The sequence below is a fragment of the Ambystoma mexicanum genome, chromosome 1q, assembly GCF_040938575.1.
Source record: "Ambystoma mexicanum isolate Mex_15411 chromosome 1q, UKY_AmexF1_1, whole genome shotgun sequence".
NCBI classification, from domain to species: Eukaryota; Metazoa; Chordata; class Amphibia; order Caudata; family Ambystomatidae; genus Ambystoma; species Ambystoma mexicanum.
Window position 1 is genome coordinate 501,767,515 of NC_090922.1, and position 17,798 is coordinate 501,785,312.

The window sequence follows — 17,798 nt, forward strand, 5'->3', positions numbered from 1 at the left end:
GCATGCTTATGTCCTGGAATAAAGATGAGCATGTGAAATCAGCAGGATGCCTGAAAGGATTCATAAAGATATGGGTTGCAAAGAAGCATTTCTTCAGACGAGGATGTCTAGATGAGAAGGATGATGGGAGAGTGGTCGATGAATCGCCCAGGGGGGCAGGGGGGGGGGGGGGGAGTGTAGAGGTGGAGCCAAGTATCCCCACTCAAAGCTCTGCCACCATGATGCCTATATGTTGGGAGCCAGAGTGTGAGACACGTGCAGTACCAGTGGGAGTACCTATACCGAAAAGAATCCTGGAAGCAAGATACCCATTGAGAAAGCCGTATATGATGGGTATTTCAATTAAATCCCAGAAGAAGTGTGAAAAACAAGCAAATGGGAAGATTGATGATGTCATGCGAAGCAGAGCTGACGCATTCAGTGAAGAGACAACAGGCTGAAGAATGTAAACATTCTATGAAGATTTAAAGAGGAGGTGTTAAAGATGAGCAACATTTCGGGCTCGAGATGAAGATGCTCATGCTACAGAAAAGACGAAGAAAACGTCAAGTCATTTTACAAATTGTACAGACGCAATAACGCAAGTAGACAAAGTATTCTTAAATGCTGGCTACGTAGTGAATAGACTGCAGCAATGCACCAACATTTATGCATAAGAATGTATAGACTATGGATGCTCCACAACGCACTTTAGCAGAGTTTGGCCCCAGTAAATAGACAGGCTTTTCCAGGGTGGTGCAGTTGGAAAACGACTTAATACCGGAGGTAGATTCAAGAAGAGCTTGGCTGGCCCAGTACTAGAAGTCAAGGCCACCGTGAGCTTGGATGTTCATACAGTAGCTACAAAACGTGTGAAAAGAACAAACTCCTGTTTGAGGTGAGGACCAAGAACATTGAAGACGTCAGAGGTTCATCATTTAATAGTATTTCAACCAAAAAAAAACTCTGAAACATGGTCTCTATTCATGTGGATAGATGAAAATAGATACCGAGTTGAGTTGTATCAAAACCAAGAGACAGAGTATGCCTCTATTCCCTTTTATTCTCAGGCACAGAGAACATTTCCAAAGCCAATGATCAAAGGGCTAATCGAATGGCAGACCGCAAGAGTGATGATAGATGACAGGCTAATGAGGTGGGAAGCTAGGGTTATGACCAGCCCACCAGCACTTGGGTGCCAGCCTGCGTGCTGCTAGCGTGTGTGGAATAGTACAGAGGGGTGCAAGGGAGCCAACCAATTGTAGAGGGAAACGTAACAGGGAGCCCTATAGTTTGTATAACCAATGGGATGTCGTGTATTTGATGATATTTGTAGTGGCTTGCACTAGAGGAGGGCTAAGTTGCCCCATCTGATGTTAGAGACCCAATCACCTTCCCAAAAAGTATGGAACGTATATCTAGATGTTCCCATTAAGCCAATCACTTTCCCAAGTAGGTTTTTGTAGTTTGCCACGTAGACTGACGTCAATGATGACAGGTTTTTGCTATAACTGTTACATTATTTATGAAATTCGTTGAGTGAGAAGATAGAGCAGATGTTCGTTGTAACTCCCTGTTTTAGATAATTGATATTAAAACAGATGTACTTTGCCAACTTCCTGTGGGTACACAGGTTCACAGCCTTCAAGGGAGCGACCAAAAAAATTAAAAAGTGCTGCCAAAAAAAAAAAAAAAGAAAAAAAACACAAGGCAGATTTTGGACAAAAAGGCTCGGTATGATGGAAACGAGAGTGACAGGCTGGACCAAAGCAAAGAAGAGATGAAACTAATAAAGATCAGGAATGTAGAGCAAATACTATCCAGCCTCCAAATAATAGTCCAGACAAGTATTTGGCGAAAACTCAGCGAGAGGCAAGCCCAGATAAGGGCGGTTCAGACCACCCAAAAAAGAAGAACAGACCGACGTTGAATCAAGCGCATATGATGTGTCCCAACATCTTTGAATCATTTTTTTGAGGAAGAGCGAAACATCCCTCTGAACATACGGAGCATTTTAGCTCTATTAGCCTTGCTGCTGTCTCTAAAAAAATATTGCCTCAGCAGACCTGAAATTTGTTCAGATGTTTGATCGTAATTTGTCTTGGGAAATGTGCGGTTCATTTCTCTACTAAGTTGGTGGAAACCATGGTATTAAATTGTCAGGAAGATCTATTGTTGAATGGCTTTGAGACTTACTATGCTAAAAGGTCAAGAGTCAGAACGAGATGACATGGGAAGAATTAACCTTAAAGTCGTGTGCACATATGGCTCTGACCAACACAGGTAAATCAATCATGAGGAAACCCAATCAGAGTGGGGTTGGCTCGCTCAATCTCTGCCTGCAAGTTCTAAGAAACGACCCATCTTTTAGAGGAAATGACTACATAATGGGAAGCTGGAACACAAGGTGTTATAACTCGTTTCTACATGCGGACCTCAATGACTTGTTCCAGGATGCGGAATTAATCCTCTTGCAAGAAACATGGCTAAGGACAAAACCGGTATTTAATGGGTATGTAATCAATACAAAAAATGCAAAAAAGGGATGGAAAGGATGCCCTGTGGGAGGTCTGATCACTGCGATAAGACCCCGGAGCATCAGAACTTTTCAATGTGTAAAAACCCACCATGATGGTATATTAATAATGAGACTAACTGATATGATTGAGGGTAAAGAATTGTCCACCCTTATTATTAATATCTATCACAATCCTGTAAGTGGAGACATGGAGGAATTAATGAATGCAATAGAAAACAACTTGATTGAATGGCAAAAGACTGGGGGTGACATCTTGGGGTAGTGATTTTAATTGCAAATGCAAGGTGACAATAGCAATGGAAAATATAGACAAATTTGAACTAGATGAAGTAATGTTACCATCCTCCAGTCGAGCGAATAGTGGGCCAGAATGGTCGCAGTTTTTGTCAACATGGGGTTTCCTACAGTCCAACTTGCGTGAGGACTGTGACGTAGAGGACACACGGACGTGGGCCAATGCTATGACATCTTCAACTATTGGTTATATATTCACTAAAAATATTAAACTTCAAAGAACAAAAAATCAGAAAATAGTAAAGAATAACTTAAGCGACCATTAATCCTGCTGGTGGCCCTTGCCAGTGATGCATCATGGGAAAGCCAGACTCTATGGGTAATAGAGATCTGGTCATCCAAGGAGCAAAAGGATGACTTATACAGCGCAGTAGCAATGTGGAAAATACCCAACATAGATTGTCAAAATGCTGGGATGGCTTACCTGTGGGAGAAAGAAGTAGATTTACTACCCCAAAATCCTTCCCACTGTTACTTGACAAACTGGGTAATGTAAGGAAGGCAGCGAGTGTACCCACACAGAGAATATGTTGGGATAAAAAGATGACCAACTTTGACAGAGAGGTAGTCATGAAAAGAGGTTGATTGAGAGGAGAGATAAGGCTAATAAAAAAAGAATATTGCAGAAAGTGAAGAATTCAAGTGGGTAGCAATAAAAAAAAAAAAAAAAAAAAAAAAAAAAAAAAAAAAAAATCGCTAAAGCAAAAAGTATAAATTATAGATAAAACATCACAAGGCCCAAAAACTTTTTATTTTTAAACCAAGCCATAATGCCCAGTCTAATAAAAAAAAAGGATTCAAGGGTAATTTGGTGGACCTTAAATAGAAGGAATACACTGCAGTCCTCTGCTCAATAACTGGTGTTGTAGAACAGGACTAGGTACACTTTTTACAAGAGAAATTTAGTGGAAACACAGAGAGAGTGTCAACAAGGGGGAAACCCATAGGGAAACAGAGTGTGGGATTTCTGTTTTGTTAAGAAGGAGATAGTTGAGGTTATCAAGAAATTAAACAACTCCAGAGCTCAGCGGTCCAATTGGTGTAACAAACAGGCTTATGAAAAACAATCCCAACCTATGGGCAGAGATTTAGTGTACACTCTTTGAGCATATAGCCAAAACTGGCTCTTGTCCTGCGTCATGCAGGAGGCCATTATAATACCGATTTATAAAACAGGAGATAGAGGTCTACCAAATAACTATCGTCCTATCTCCATAGTAGACACAACATTTAAAAGGCCTTTCCCTCCCTTATACTCAAAGAATTACAAAAATGGGCTGATAGGGAAAAGCCTTTACATACTTTGCAAACAGGGTTTACAAGAGGCATAGGAACAATTAAAAGTGGACTGACACTTCACTCATGCCTCTGAGAAGGTAAATGTAGTGAGCCCAAAAACGTATATGTAGCAGCTATTGATTCATCAGCCGCATTTGATACTGTAGATCTGGTTAGGTTATCGGAAAAGTTAGAAAGATGGGGGGTGGGGAGGGAAATCGACAAAGGCTTGCTAAGTATGATCCAAATGTTATATTCCAACAACAGCAGACAAGTGAGACTAAATACCCAGGGAGATTTATCAAGGAATATCCTGGTAACAAGGGGAGTACGGCGAGGCTGCGTAATTGCAGCCACTCTTTTTAACCTGTATCTCTCCGATATATGAGGGGAGGCAACTAAATGTGAAGGATATGCACCTCGATGGTTAGATCTGAGAGTAGGATGCATAGCTTATGCAGATGACCTAGTAACGGTAGACTATACCCCCGCAGGTCTACAGCGTTGTCTAACTGGCATGATGAAATACCTTGATAGTAACCATCTGACAGTGAATCCTGCTAAATCTTTTATTATGGCCTGTAGCAAGAGAAAAACTAATTACACTTGGAAGATACATAATGTACCGATCCAGAGTGAAATGTAGAAGGTATCTTAGGTATTTTGTTTGTCAAGCAGAGGAATAAAATAGATGAAAGAAAAACAAATCAAAAGAGAAGATAGGAGCCAATATATCCCTGCTAAAGATAGTTAAACGGAAATTTTGTGAATTCTAACTTCTACCAATGATTGAATTCTATAGAGCAAAGACTTCCGCAGCAGTACTATATGGGTGCAAATTACTAAGCACTAACAACAGAAAATCATTTGATAGAATGGAGGGTAAAATCTTGAAAACGTGTATTGGGTCTCCCACGATCAGTACCAGTAAATGTTATTGGTTTAGAATTGGGTCTGTGTCCATGGTGGGCACAAATGATGAAGCAGATGCGATCCCTCTTCTTCAAACTATCTAGAGCAGAGAAACCCCACATATGATGCTAAAAGAACAGAACCAATTTCTACGAAAAAAATTTTTTAAAAATGTGAGTTGTTTATGGATCAGCTTGGCATCAGAGGAATTATTGCCGAAAGCTCATTAAAGGGAAAGATAAAGCGCTGGGATGAGATTGCTGATATGCAGGACCTGTCTAGGCTAAATGTGTACAGAGAAAGAGATATCGGGCCCGATTCACAGAAAGGTTTTCCTATGAGATAGCGCCATTATAAAACGCTTCTGTGAATCCGGCCCATAGAATACATTGCAGGCTGTGAAGGAAGATTGTACATAAAAATATTTCCTTGTACTATGGCATCTCAAAGATTTATTTTCTCCCTTATTAATTTTTGCTGCGCACTTAACTCCTAATTTGATGAAATTATTGGAAAAAGCCAATTCTTTTAAAGCTTTACTGCCTGATTAAATGTTTTTAGATTCATGAGAAACGTACAAAAGCATAGGAATTTAATGCTGTTTTGACTTTAGTCTTCTCTGTATGACAAATGACGACATGTAGGGTCTCATTTTATTTTTTGTTTTGATACAATGCTTTGATTTAATGTAAAAGTACTTTGCATACTAAAACATGTGTTTTAGTAAAAGATTTGCCATATCCCTAGTTGAAAGCTGTGCTCATTTTGACACCAAAGGCCTAAATGTCTTCGTTGGTGTTAGAACAGTTAGAGAAGGCTGAGACGAGGAAGTGGAGTGACCAGGGTTTGCAGTCTCCAAAACTGTGGGGGAAAAAAGAAGATTTGCGATCTTCATGGGAACCAGTAACTCTCAGCAGGTGCAGTCTGTTATTTGAAAGAGTCAATATGCACCTAGGCCAGTTAGAATGAAGGAGACTCAGCAGTGACAAATTCAAGAGGCGTTAGCGCTCACAAAAGATACCCAAACTAGAGGAGCTAGTGCTCACCTGCATACACCAGGTTTAGACCGAGTTCCCTCACCAACTTGGCATCCCTTTTGGCGGTCTCTAAAACCGGGTCAATCAGGACAGCCTCCTTCGTCGCTTGGTCTGCCAGCAGATAAGTGTACGTGGAACTCACAGGCTCGAAGAGCTACAGGTCCAAAGGAAAAGAGGCAGGATTAGAGGGAACACAAAACATCTCCTGAGCATACAGCACCAACAGCAATACTAGATTAAGCTAGAGCTTATTGAGCGATTGTTCTACCCTGAACAGAGCACTCGCTGATAAGTTATATTGACCTAGCAACTATAAAGAAGCAAGGGGTCACCCTTAAAGCGGCTGTTCTCATTTGGCAAATACAGGAAGGTTATACTGACCTGACAACAATGTTCAGACTTTAGATAACAAGCACCTTGGGGGCTTTCACAGAATAGAATTTCTATAGAGGTGTATACGTCTGATTTCCACTACATGGTCTACACTCAAAAGCATATAAAGGGCCATTACAAAGTATAAAGCACCTATGGAGAGATTGTGCCGACTGAACATGTATAAATGAGCATTACAAGCAGTACACATTGGCATAAACGTGTATTGACCCATCACAGAACACCCAACAAAGACATATACTGACCAAAAAGGCGAGCTTTTACAGAACGGGGAGAGCGAGCGAGACGCAGTGTGCATAGAAAGAGCCATCAAAAGAGGCCTCTCCTCAGAATCAAACAGCAAACGTAAATAGGCTTGAGTGACTGAGCACCTACAGAGGAGCTGTGCTGACTGAGCATACGAAATATGCAGAATGGGCAAGTCATTTCACCCACACACGTGCCAATATAACAGAGAACTTAGAAGTCTGACTAGTTAGTCAACCACGGCACACTTGTTAGGACAGTGCTCCTAAAAAGAGACTACATTAACCCAACGAAACCATGGCAATTTTAGAAGGGCAATAATAGTACACATCTAGGGTCTTCTTATGGGTAAGGGTGAAAACGTGGGCAATGATCCTACTGTGCATTATGTAACAAAGGAGGGGAGAAGGTGGGCAGCTCAGATGGCCACGTGTTCAGCTCCTTTAGTGGTCTACCCCTCACCCTCCACCACCACGCCTTCCCCAAGACCCCAGTATAGAATTTAGAGCTCAATAACTTATCTCAACTTGAATAGATAATGGCAAGTGCACATACTTCAACAATATGAATCTCATAATAATATGGAAGTGAAGAGGGGGGGGTAATTAGAGCACGTGAGATCATTGAATGGCGGCATGACAACCCACTCTAATGTGAGCTCTTTTCAAAACGTAAAAGTGAATATGGTAATTTATTTGGGGTGCCACATTAACAAGAACTTTCTTCACTAGAAGTCTGAAAAATGATTGTTTGACCTATAGTAGAATATACAAAATATTTACAAACACAAGCCTTCAACACAACGGCACGTAAAATAAAGCAAAACAGCATTAAAATATAATAATGTCTCATTAATATGCACAGGAGAATATTGCTAACGTGCTAGCATGAACATTACCTCACTGATAAAACGTGCTACACCATAATTCAATATTACATCAGTGGATGTCAGAGTCACATTTAATGCCGCAGCTCTCCTACTAAATCCCAATCTATGTAAATGTGCTCAATTATACCTTTTCTCTAAATACATAGGTTGGCACAGGATGCAATGAAATGCATTAAATCATCAGTCCCACCAAAGTACAGTCACATGATTTTCCCCCTTAAGACCCATTTCGGCACCAATGTTTATCGCAAGTCCTGAGAACAGACGCATTCAAAATATTCATCAGCTCAAGCCTGGGATCACATATTAGGTCAATAGTTTTCTGTTTCTAGAGGGTCATTTATCATGACCCTGACTCTTAACCAGCTTGCATTATTTGCAAACGCCCAGTTCATCACTAATTCCCAACAAGAATCTCCTCCCATGTGGCCAGAGGACGGCAGCCGCTACCTGATCCTAACCCTGGGATGGTATTACGAGGGAGGGTGACATGGGAGGAGATGGCTGTCAGGGAAAGGTGGTGACCCCTTCAGGAGAGACCCAGTATTCTTCACTTCACAATGAAGACTTCAACATTGCTGAATTCCTGATGGCTTGTTGTCACTTTACAAATCCCTCTCATTGTAAAAACCCAAAACTCCTTTCTGCAAAACAATCTAAACAGAAAACCACTCATACCTCATTTACACATTTAACATCTCCTGTCGCTCATAGTTTTGTTTTAAACAAAAATGTAAAAACAATGTAACTTTGTAAGACCTAAAAATCCTATGGACTCCAACTCCCATAAAGCCTTAAATACTGAGACGAGGAAGAGGAAGGAGGAGTTAATGTGGATTAAAGGAGACACCAAGCAACACATGCAGACTAGTTGTTCCAATGGAAATAGGCTGTGTGTGACAATTAAACATGGAGTACACCTTTAATTAAGAAGTGAAGGTGGAGAAGAGAGATGCAAAGTGGGCTAAGCGGGAAGAAGAACCGAAGGCAGAACCAGACACACAGAAACGGACCATGCTGAGGGAGGCAGACACTTCCAAGCAACCGCTTGTGAGTATAACTTACCGGAGAGACGCAACACCGGGAGAAACACAGCAGATGCTTTGGAATTGCCCCTGAAAGGCTGGCAGCAGCAGCAAAGCTGTTGGGAATGCAGTCTTGTCAAACAGCAGCAGTTCTACCGGGAAATTAATGCAGAGCCGGTGGGAGAACTGAAAGAGGGTCTGCACAGCAGGAGAAGTCTTCCCAGAGTGACAACTCCACCACAGCAACGTGCAATGTCTCGGAAACTATCAGACACCGGTGAGTCTGCCCAGAAGTGTTGGGGACCCCGACACATGCCGACAGGCATATGAACAATTGAAAACCTATTTTGAATATCAAATAAGTAAAATAGACAGAATTCACACAAATCCACATAAGAGGAAAGTCAATATGAGGAAAGTTGGAGTAAATGTTATCACAAGCAGATGAACATTAATGAAGACGTTGAAAGGCAAAATATGGACAAGTCTCCATATAGGAGATGTCAACATGGGAAAGTTGGAACGAGTAGTACCTAGAGCCATGCAGTATAAACAGTGAAGGAACACAACTGAGTAATACCGAAAGAGAAAGACTTGTATAAGAAGTCCTGGTGAAATGAACACATCAGGCAGTTCGCCTTTGGGAGAAAGATACCTGTCAGGAAAGTATACCAGGGGTGGATCTACAAAACCTAGAAGGGGATTCCTGGCAGGGGAGTACCCCAGGTAATCCATTTAAAGTATGTGAAAGAAAAAGACATTGTGAAAAGATACCCGACAGAGTATACCAGTGGATCTAAAGAAGCTACTGAGGGATTCCTGGCAAGCGAATATATCAGGAAGTTATCCTTAAGAAGTTGTTGTGTAGAAGAGATGTTCCTGCCATCTTTAAAAGAGTTGTTTAAACAAGACACGGTTGCTATTCTTCAAAAGTTATTGTTTGGAAAAGACACTTTTTGCCATTCTTAGGACAATGGTGTGTGAAAGACAAGTTCTACTACTCTTAAGGAACCATTGTTTGAAAAGAATACTTTTGCTAGCCCTGCCTGTATTGTAGTTATAATTTATATAGCACAATTTTCCCATTTGTATGGCGCCAATGCGCTTTGTGGTTGGAACGTCCTCAGGGACCGAAGTGCAGGTATTGGAACATACAAAGAGTAGTATTTAAGAAGCGTGTGTGCATTCTGCCGGGATAAGGACTTAGGAGGGCTGGCTAGTCTCCAGTGGCCGGATGCTGTCGGTGGTTAGGACAGAGTGCTAGTGCAGGAGACTCAATGTGTGACCAGCTAGACCAAATGTGTCATAGTTTGTAGCTATATACTAATGGCAGAGGTGCTGAGGCATGTCAGGGGTTTCCATACAGATGGCTATGCGAGCAGCTAGACCGAATTTGAGATGGCCCTAGCTGCATTCTAGAGAGAATGGATGAGGAGCCGTGCCTGCGGCATGTATCCACAGGCCACAGGCGTGGTGCGATTTATACAAGCCTTAAACTCAGACAGAGTTTATGTTCAATGTCGCTTTCTTAGATCTCCCAAGGTGATATGATGGTTGTTCAAGTGGATCTTCTGGTGGAGTTAGCATACTACCATTGGGAAGGACCTGGCTGGTAGCATTCTTTGAGTAATAGGCAAATAAATAAAACAGACATTGCCACCTATGGCCTAAGAGCAATGGTATTATTTCCCGTCCCCAAGGAAAGGACGTCTAAGTGCATAGCCATTCCTACTCCCAGATTGCCCAAAAGCCATTCAAGTGCGTACCATTTCCTTTGGCCCAAGTTGAACTGGTGCATTTCCTCTCTACCTCCATTGACACTTATGGGTTGAGCGTTCTGAGTTCTTGGGTAAGCCCATTGATAATTAGATAAGGCGGGGCAACAGAGTGCGTGCCATAACCTGTCCCTGGGTCAAACTGGGCATGCTATGGTTGCTACCTGCAGTGGCCCGTCTAATCGAGCATTCTGTGCAGACACTTTAAAGTGGCCACGGTCAAGGTACAATCAGGTTTTGAGGTGTTCGGTAACCAGTTTGCGTATGTGGTATAGTTAGTGGACCGGGCGGGGATGAGGGGTTTGATCCATTGTGGTCTATAGGAGCGGAAGGGGTGAGCTTTACACGCTGTGTCGCTGGGAATGCTGGTGGCATCTGCTGTGGTTTGAAGTTGTTGGTGTTTTGTTGGGTATGGGCTAGTACTTGTGTGAGGAGCAATCAAAGGATAGTGTGGAAGTGGGATTTCAAGAAGACGAAGGGAAAAGACAGGTTTTGAGGGCCTTTCAGAATGTGAGGTGATTGTCAATGCGACAGATGTGTAGAGGGAGAGTTCCAGATGGGGGCACCTTGGATGGAGGAGGATCCACCCAGTCTGATGCAGTTATATTGGAGGAGAAGTGCTGTGCCGGACTGAGGGTCCTGGAGGGTCGGTACCGTGCAAGTTTATCTTGGCGGAATTCCGGACCGGTGTTATGGCTGGCACAGGGAGTAATGCAGATGGCTTTAAAGGTAGTCAGTCGACCAAAAAGAAGCCAGGGTAGGACTCTCAGTGTGCGGCTGCAGTGTTCTCTGGGTGAGAGGCCAATGAGCAGGCGGGCCGTAGCGTTTGATTCATTGGAGTTTCCTAGGTTGGAAAGCTGGTGCGCCTAGATAAAGGCAGTTTGCATTGTCTAAGCGGGAGAGGATGATGGGGAGAATGGCAGGGTTTCAGTGTGGATAGGTGAGGTATGGGAAGATTTGTCTGCGCAGACAGAAGAAGCAGGTTCTGGATACGGAGTTGATGTTTTGGGAGAGGGATAGACTAGAGTCCAGCATGCGTCTGAGGTTTTTCACCGAAGTAGAGGTTGCCAGGGGGGATTCCCAGAGAGGGAGGCCAGGGAATAGGTTGGGGAAGGAGAGCGGCTTTCTGTAAACTAGGATTTCTATTTTTCCAGGGTTGAGGGTGAGGTGATTGGTCGTCATCCAGTGGTAAATATCCGAGAAACATAATGAAAGATCTGGATGGGTGGTGCCTTACGATTTGGGGATTTTAAGGATGATCTGGGTATCATCTGCAAAGTTGTAGCAGGTGAGATTGTCAGAGTGGAGGAGTGCAGCTAGTGGGCCGAGATAGATATTGAAGAGGAGAGGGGATAAGGATGCTACGTGCAGAACCCCCTTCGGCATTGGGCGAGATGTGGAGGTGAAAGGGTGGAGGAGCAAGATTTGCGAGCTATTGGAGATGAAGGAGGAGATCCATGTGAAAGCAGGGTCCTTATTTCCTAAAGGAGTGTAGCCTGTCTAGGAATATGGTGTGGTCAATCGTATCAAAGGTGGCAGAGTGGTCAAGAAGAAGGAGTATGGCGCATCCTTCCGCGTCCGCTGTTCTTTTTAGGTCGTCCCAAACAGACACTAGGGGGGACTCAGTTCCTCAAAGGGCTCTGAAGCCAGATTGGGCAGGGCCAAGAAGGTGGTTGGCTTCAGTGAAGTGGCAGAGTTGCTTATATGCTGTGTGGTCCTGGGTTTGGCCATGAAACAAGTGTTAGAAATGGGCCAGTAGTTCTGGGGAATGAGAGGGTCACGTCTAGGTCTTTTGAATAGGGCTTTGATATAGAAGGTTTTGAAGGCTTCCTGGAAGATTCCTGATGTGAGGGATTGGTTAAGGAGTGAGAGTGCAATGATGCCTGTGCAAGTTGATGTTAGGATGTTTTTGAGAAGAGAGGGCGGGCATGGGTCTTCAGGGTATCCCGACGAGCGACTTTGCGCTAGGAGCGAGAGGAGGAACTCCTGGTGTGAGATCGAGGAGAAGGTTTGCATTGGGAGGGAGTTGGGACAGGAGGTGGGCGAGGAGCGTGCAGGGGCATCATTGCTATTTATGAGACAATGGCACTATGTCTATCGATGTTGTGAAAATGTTCAGATAAGGAATAGCATAGGGATTGGGAGTTAAGTGGAGGAGGGGTTGAGCAACCTGGCGACTTGATTCTGTGCAATTGCGGAAAGATTCTGTTCCCATAGAATGCTTTTTTGGCTTTCATAATATTCGATCTGCAGGCCCTGGTTAGTCTTGTCAGGGGGTTGTGTTCGGGGGTGAGGGGCCCGGGTGTTTCCCCAGGTCCATCCCAGATGGTGCTTGAGAGTTTGGAGATAGGGAGTGTACCATTTGGGGGTGGGGCGTGATCTTTGACAGGTCCATTTTGTTGGAGTGAGGGGGTGCGAGGGCCCTTAAGAGCCACTGGCCAAAGAGTTTGATGGGGGAGGGCCTTCCTGGAGGGAGAGTAATGGGAGTGATTTGAGGAGGGAATTGGCAACGTTCGGGGTAATAATGACTCTGTTCCAGAGTGGGGTGGGGAATGAGGTGGAGGTTGGTGGAGTCGCAGCATGGCCCTGGGAGGGAGCAGGGGGGGGGGTGAAGATGGTAAGGAGAAGGTTGATGGGTGATCTGTCCATATTAGGGGGTGTGGAGGCAGAGTGGATATGACATTTGTGGTGCTGAAAACTGCATTGAGGGGGTGGCCTGCAGTGTGGGTGGGCAGAGAAATGTGTTGTGTCCAGATGAAAGCTATCAGGTTATCTGTGAGTTAGCAGGTCATGGGGAATGAAGGGGAGTCAAATCAGATGTTGAAATCTCCTAGTATGGAGAGTGCTGGATGTAGGTTGAAGGTTAACAGAGGGTCGCTGAGAGAGTCTTCAAAGTTTTTATTGTAGCCAGGGGGACTATAAATGAGTAGAAAGCTGTGGGAGGTAGTGGGTGAGAGTTGGAATTTTGAGGTGCTGGCTAAATTGTCCTTGAGAAGAATTGGAATTTGGTGTTTGTGTGGGATGGCTAGTCCCCCACCTTCTTGGTCCGTTCTCAACAATCAGGCTGTAACCTGAGGTGGGGAGGTGGGGGGGAATGCCTTGTGTTCAATGGGTTTGTAGTGATCAACAAACCAGCTCTCTGTAAAGAAGAGGATGTCTTGGTTTTCATCCGAGATAAGGTCAAAGAGGTTACATTTGTTTTTAGAGACCGACCTGGCATTGATGAGAATGCAAAAGATCAGTTTGGATGTAAAGGGGAGGGGGTGCTCCTGGTAGCACAGGGAGTCATGGGTTGTGTGCTGTTAGGCTTGAGCTCGTTAGGCTTGAGCTAGTCGCAGTGTGGATTGTTAAAGGATTGGGAGTAGAGGGGGGTTGGGGAGTGGTGGAGGCAGGGTGATGGATGGGGTCCAAAGTGGAGGGGGGTGATGAAGGTGGGCAGATGGGGTAAGGGGAGGAGGGGACCAGGTTGGGAGCTAAGACCAGGTTGGGAGCAGGGTGGATTTGGGCGCTATAGCGATGGGGCAATGATTGGAATCTGGGGTGGAGCAAGGGTGATGCCAAGTGGAGCTTGAGGTGACGGAGGCGTGTGCCTTTTCTTGTCTTTCGGGTGGCCCACAGGGTGTGGGCGAGTGGGGGCTGTTGAGGTTGGGGTGTTGGCAAGGGCTGCCCTTGCTGCATTACGCGAATGGAAGTGCGAGTTGGGGTGGGGGGGGAGAGGGCTATGTCGTGCGGGAGAGTAGAGATGTGGGAGCAGAGGTAATGTGGTAGCAGGGGGGGTTGGAGTGGGAGGGTTGGTGGGGCTGCGTAGGTGAGAGGTGCAAGATGCTCAGGGTTTCAACATTTTCAACTGTTGCTCGCCAATGTGCGACACTGGCTTGGGAGGAACGATATCTCTGTTAGGGTTAGAGCAGGGGGCAAGGGAGGGGGTTGGACATGGGTGGAGGTGGGGCGTATACCTCGGAGTGTTGGAGGGGATGGAAGGGGCTGTGTATGGGGTAGTGGAGTGGTTGGGTTATGCAAGGAAGAGGGTGGGGGGTTGGGTGGAGTGGGCATCGTTAAGATTACTGGCACGCCAGTGTGGAGCTCCAATTTGGGCGGTGTGGGGCATGGTGTCCATCTTGTGGGTTTGATGCACCCTTAATTGAGAGTTCACACTGGTCAGAGGCTGCAGCTGGAATAACGAAGGGAGAGGAGGCGAGATCCTGAGAGCACCAATGGCCCCATTTACCTGGAGTTTAAAGGATCAGAGGGCGCATCTACGTTTAAGACTAACACAGCCAGGAGGATGCACCCAGATTAACTAGAACACAGTAGGGATGATGCACCTAAATTTAACAGAACACAGCAGTAGAGACGCACCAAGATTACAGACAACACAGCAGATAGCAATGAACCTCACCTAGGAGAACACAGCAGTGGAACGCAACTAGCATTAAGACAACACAGCAGGCAAAAAGCACCTCGACCTAGGTGAACACAGGAGTGAAAACACAATTACCTTTGAGGAGACAGCAGGCAACAGTGCCTAGACTTCAGATAATACGGCTGTGGAAAATGCACCTAGACTTTAGGAAACAAAGCAGGCAAAATTCACCTTTATAAAAAATAAATAATAAATTTTAAAAAAGTAGCAGAGCGGTGGAGAGGCAACTATAATCAAGTAAATGGAGAAACGCCTACAGTTGAGACAGCAGTAAATGGAACACCACCTAAAATTTGAGACACAGAAGATAGTCCAAAGGGAAGGGATACACCCCCTGGATCCTAGGACGGTTTTGTTGGATTTTCATATTAAGTTTTGTACACTTTTTACTAAATCCAAAACAAATACATTTACCTTACACCTTTGGTTGTTCACTTTTAGTTTGAGGGTCAGATACATTTTGTACGCAAGGACAGTTTGCATAATTTGAAGGACCAGACGCAAGCTGATCTTTAGCTTTAGTTTCCTAGGCTGGGAAATTCTCTTTAGGATAGGGACAGAAAGGCCTTTATCCAACCACTTTATTTTGATAAAGATATCTAATGTTGTAATGTGAAAACATTACAACTTTGTGTCCACCTCTAATTTCTGACCCATCACACTTGCCAAGACACATCTATTGATATCCCAATTCTTCTCTAAAGATCTTCCCTTTGGAAAGCATCAGAGAAGAGCGCATGTTTTGGTAGAAATGTGGTGCAACCAAGGAGATTTTCTTAACACACTCCCTCTAACTCAGAGATTGCATTCTGACATTTTAATTAGGTATCTAACTGGAATTGCAGCAACATGTGGGGAGAAATTAAAAGTACCAGAATTCAAAGTGAGAGGTGCTGACAATTGTGACATATGATTTTACTGTTTAGAGAAATATTACACCAACAAAGCAAGTAAATAAGTGCTGCCTTTTGTAATTGACAGCACCCAACACAAGGTATTGAGACTACCTGAATGTAAGGTAGAGGTGCCAAAAGAATGCAGTGTTATTCTTTCATATTTTAACCAATAACGTGCTAGCTTGAGAGACAGCACTTGACGCATGGCGTGGAGAATGTCACAAATTAAACCATGCAAGTAACAATATGGGACCTTGAGTACATTTCGACCTAAGGACAAAGTTTCAATAACTAAGTGGCATCTACATTTGTGGAGAATTGTGTCCGCAGCAATAGAACTGCACATCCAAAAATACCAAGGCCCAAGTGTGCATTTGGGATCAGCAAGAAATGTATAGTTCTACAGTGAAGGCTGGGTTTATGTCAAACAATGCATAAAGCCAATGCATTCTGAGTTTCTAACCGAACATACTATTTCCTTCTACATGGAGCACAGCTTACTACTAAGTGGATTGTATTCTGCAATTAGTTTATTCCGGGTTCGGCATTGAGGGGAACTGGGAGCAATTTTGCTCCTGCTTGTAGCCTAGAAGATCCTGGCTAGCGTGACACTAACAGAATTTAAGAGCTACTATTGGCTACCCATGCCAACCTATGTCGCACACACCTATGTGAATTTAACTTTGTGTGTTTGGGGCAAGCCATAAAATAGCATTAGGGTGCATTTATGCCACATTCAAGGTTTAGGGGGTAATAAATAATGGACAAAATTATATGTTTGAATCTTATGTGCAAGTTATATTTGCGGAAAGCTATGTACTAGCTCCTCAGTGGTAGCTCCTAGTCACTGGTTAATGCTGGAAATCAGGAGAAGGGAAGCATTATCCTTGTGTAGGAGACACAAACTTCACTTAGTTAAAGATTAGTAGATTTCTGACAGAGGATGGAGAATATTTACTTTTGACAGACATTCTGAAAACTTGCTTAGGGTTACCTAGTTTGAGGCAGGGCAAGCCCCTTAGAAGTAGGGATAAATAGGTTTTTTATTGATTAGCCTACACCATGGGCCCTCCTCAGTTTCCTTCTTCTACACCATCAAATATGCCAACAAGATATTCTCAGACTTCTCTCTTCTCTAACAATGGTTTCGGCACCACAAACATTTGGCGACACCAAAAAACAAATTGTATTTTGTGCGGGGGTGTAGAATTAAACTGATGCACAGAATTGCTATCTAACCAGTTACTTTTATTTAATTAAGTCCAACCAAATTGAATCCCATGTGTGTTCACGGGTATAGTTGGCAGTTCAGACTGTGAACCGCGCCCCACGCTTCATAGCCTGACAAAGAATGTATTAATTATTTGCAACTTGTGGATGCTTATTTAAGAGTAGAGTGGAGCTTATAGGAGGGTTTTCTATTCCCCTAAACATAGTGTGAATTTAAATGCCAATCAACCCCTCATTCTGAAATTGGACAGTGAAATGTATATGTGATGTGAAAGCGAAGGAGTATTTATATCTTTTCGGTACAATCTGAGAACCATTCTCCCAAGTTGGGGTGAGTGAACAGAAATTGTATGCACTCTAAAATCGTTGACACTGCTTCCCTAACCTGACACCTGCAAGGGTTGAATGCTATTTACCATGAACTTATCTTAAATGACACACCATACACGCATACAAGAAACCTTATCAACATACACATAGGAAAGTGGCAAGCATGCAACGGTTCCCCGATAACAGCACTTGTTCGTAATATTAGAGAAAGCAAAAGTCCTTTGTATATGTGCAGGTGTATCTTTATGTGCAGTATAATGATGCATACATATTACAGAAAGTAAAATATTTTGAAAAATCATGTTATTGTTACGACCCATCTTCCGTCTTGATTGTTATGTGAAACATTTATATCCAATGGCCGGTAAACGGCAGAGTTACTCAGACTTCAATATGTATACAGAATTGATTATGGACATTAATGCTGGTTTGTGAGAAATAGTGAGATAAATGCAGGCCAGTCAATTTTGTTTTTGAAGACAATTAAGTCTCATCAGGAGTTGGGCGGTATCCAGGCTGAAATACCACCAACTCTTACAGCGCTAGCACCAA

General features: G+C 43.7%; 1 protein-coding gene across 1 annotated transcript in view; it reads right to left on the reverse strand.

Moving 5' to 3' along the window:
* The window catches only part of ETHE1 (ETHE1 persulfide dioxygenase), a 161,369-nt gene that overhangs the window by 106,982 nt on the left and 36,589 nt on the right, over positions 1-17,798 (reverse strand). Inside the window, exon 2 of the mRNA XM_069640854.1 lies at positions 6,049-6,193. Coding sequence (XP_069496955.1) covers positions 6,049-6,193 — 145 coding nt within the window. The remainder of the gene's footprint in view (positions 1-6,048; positions 6,194-17,798) is intronic.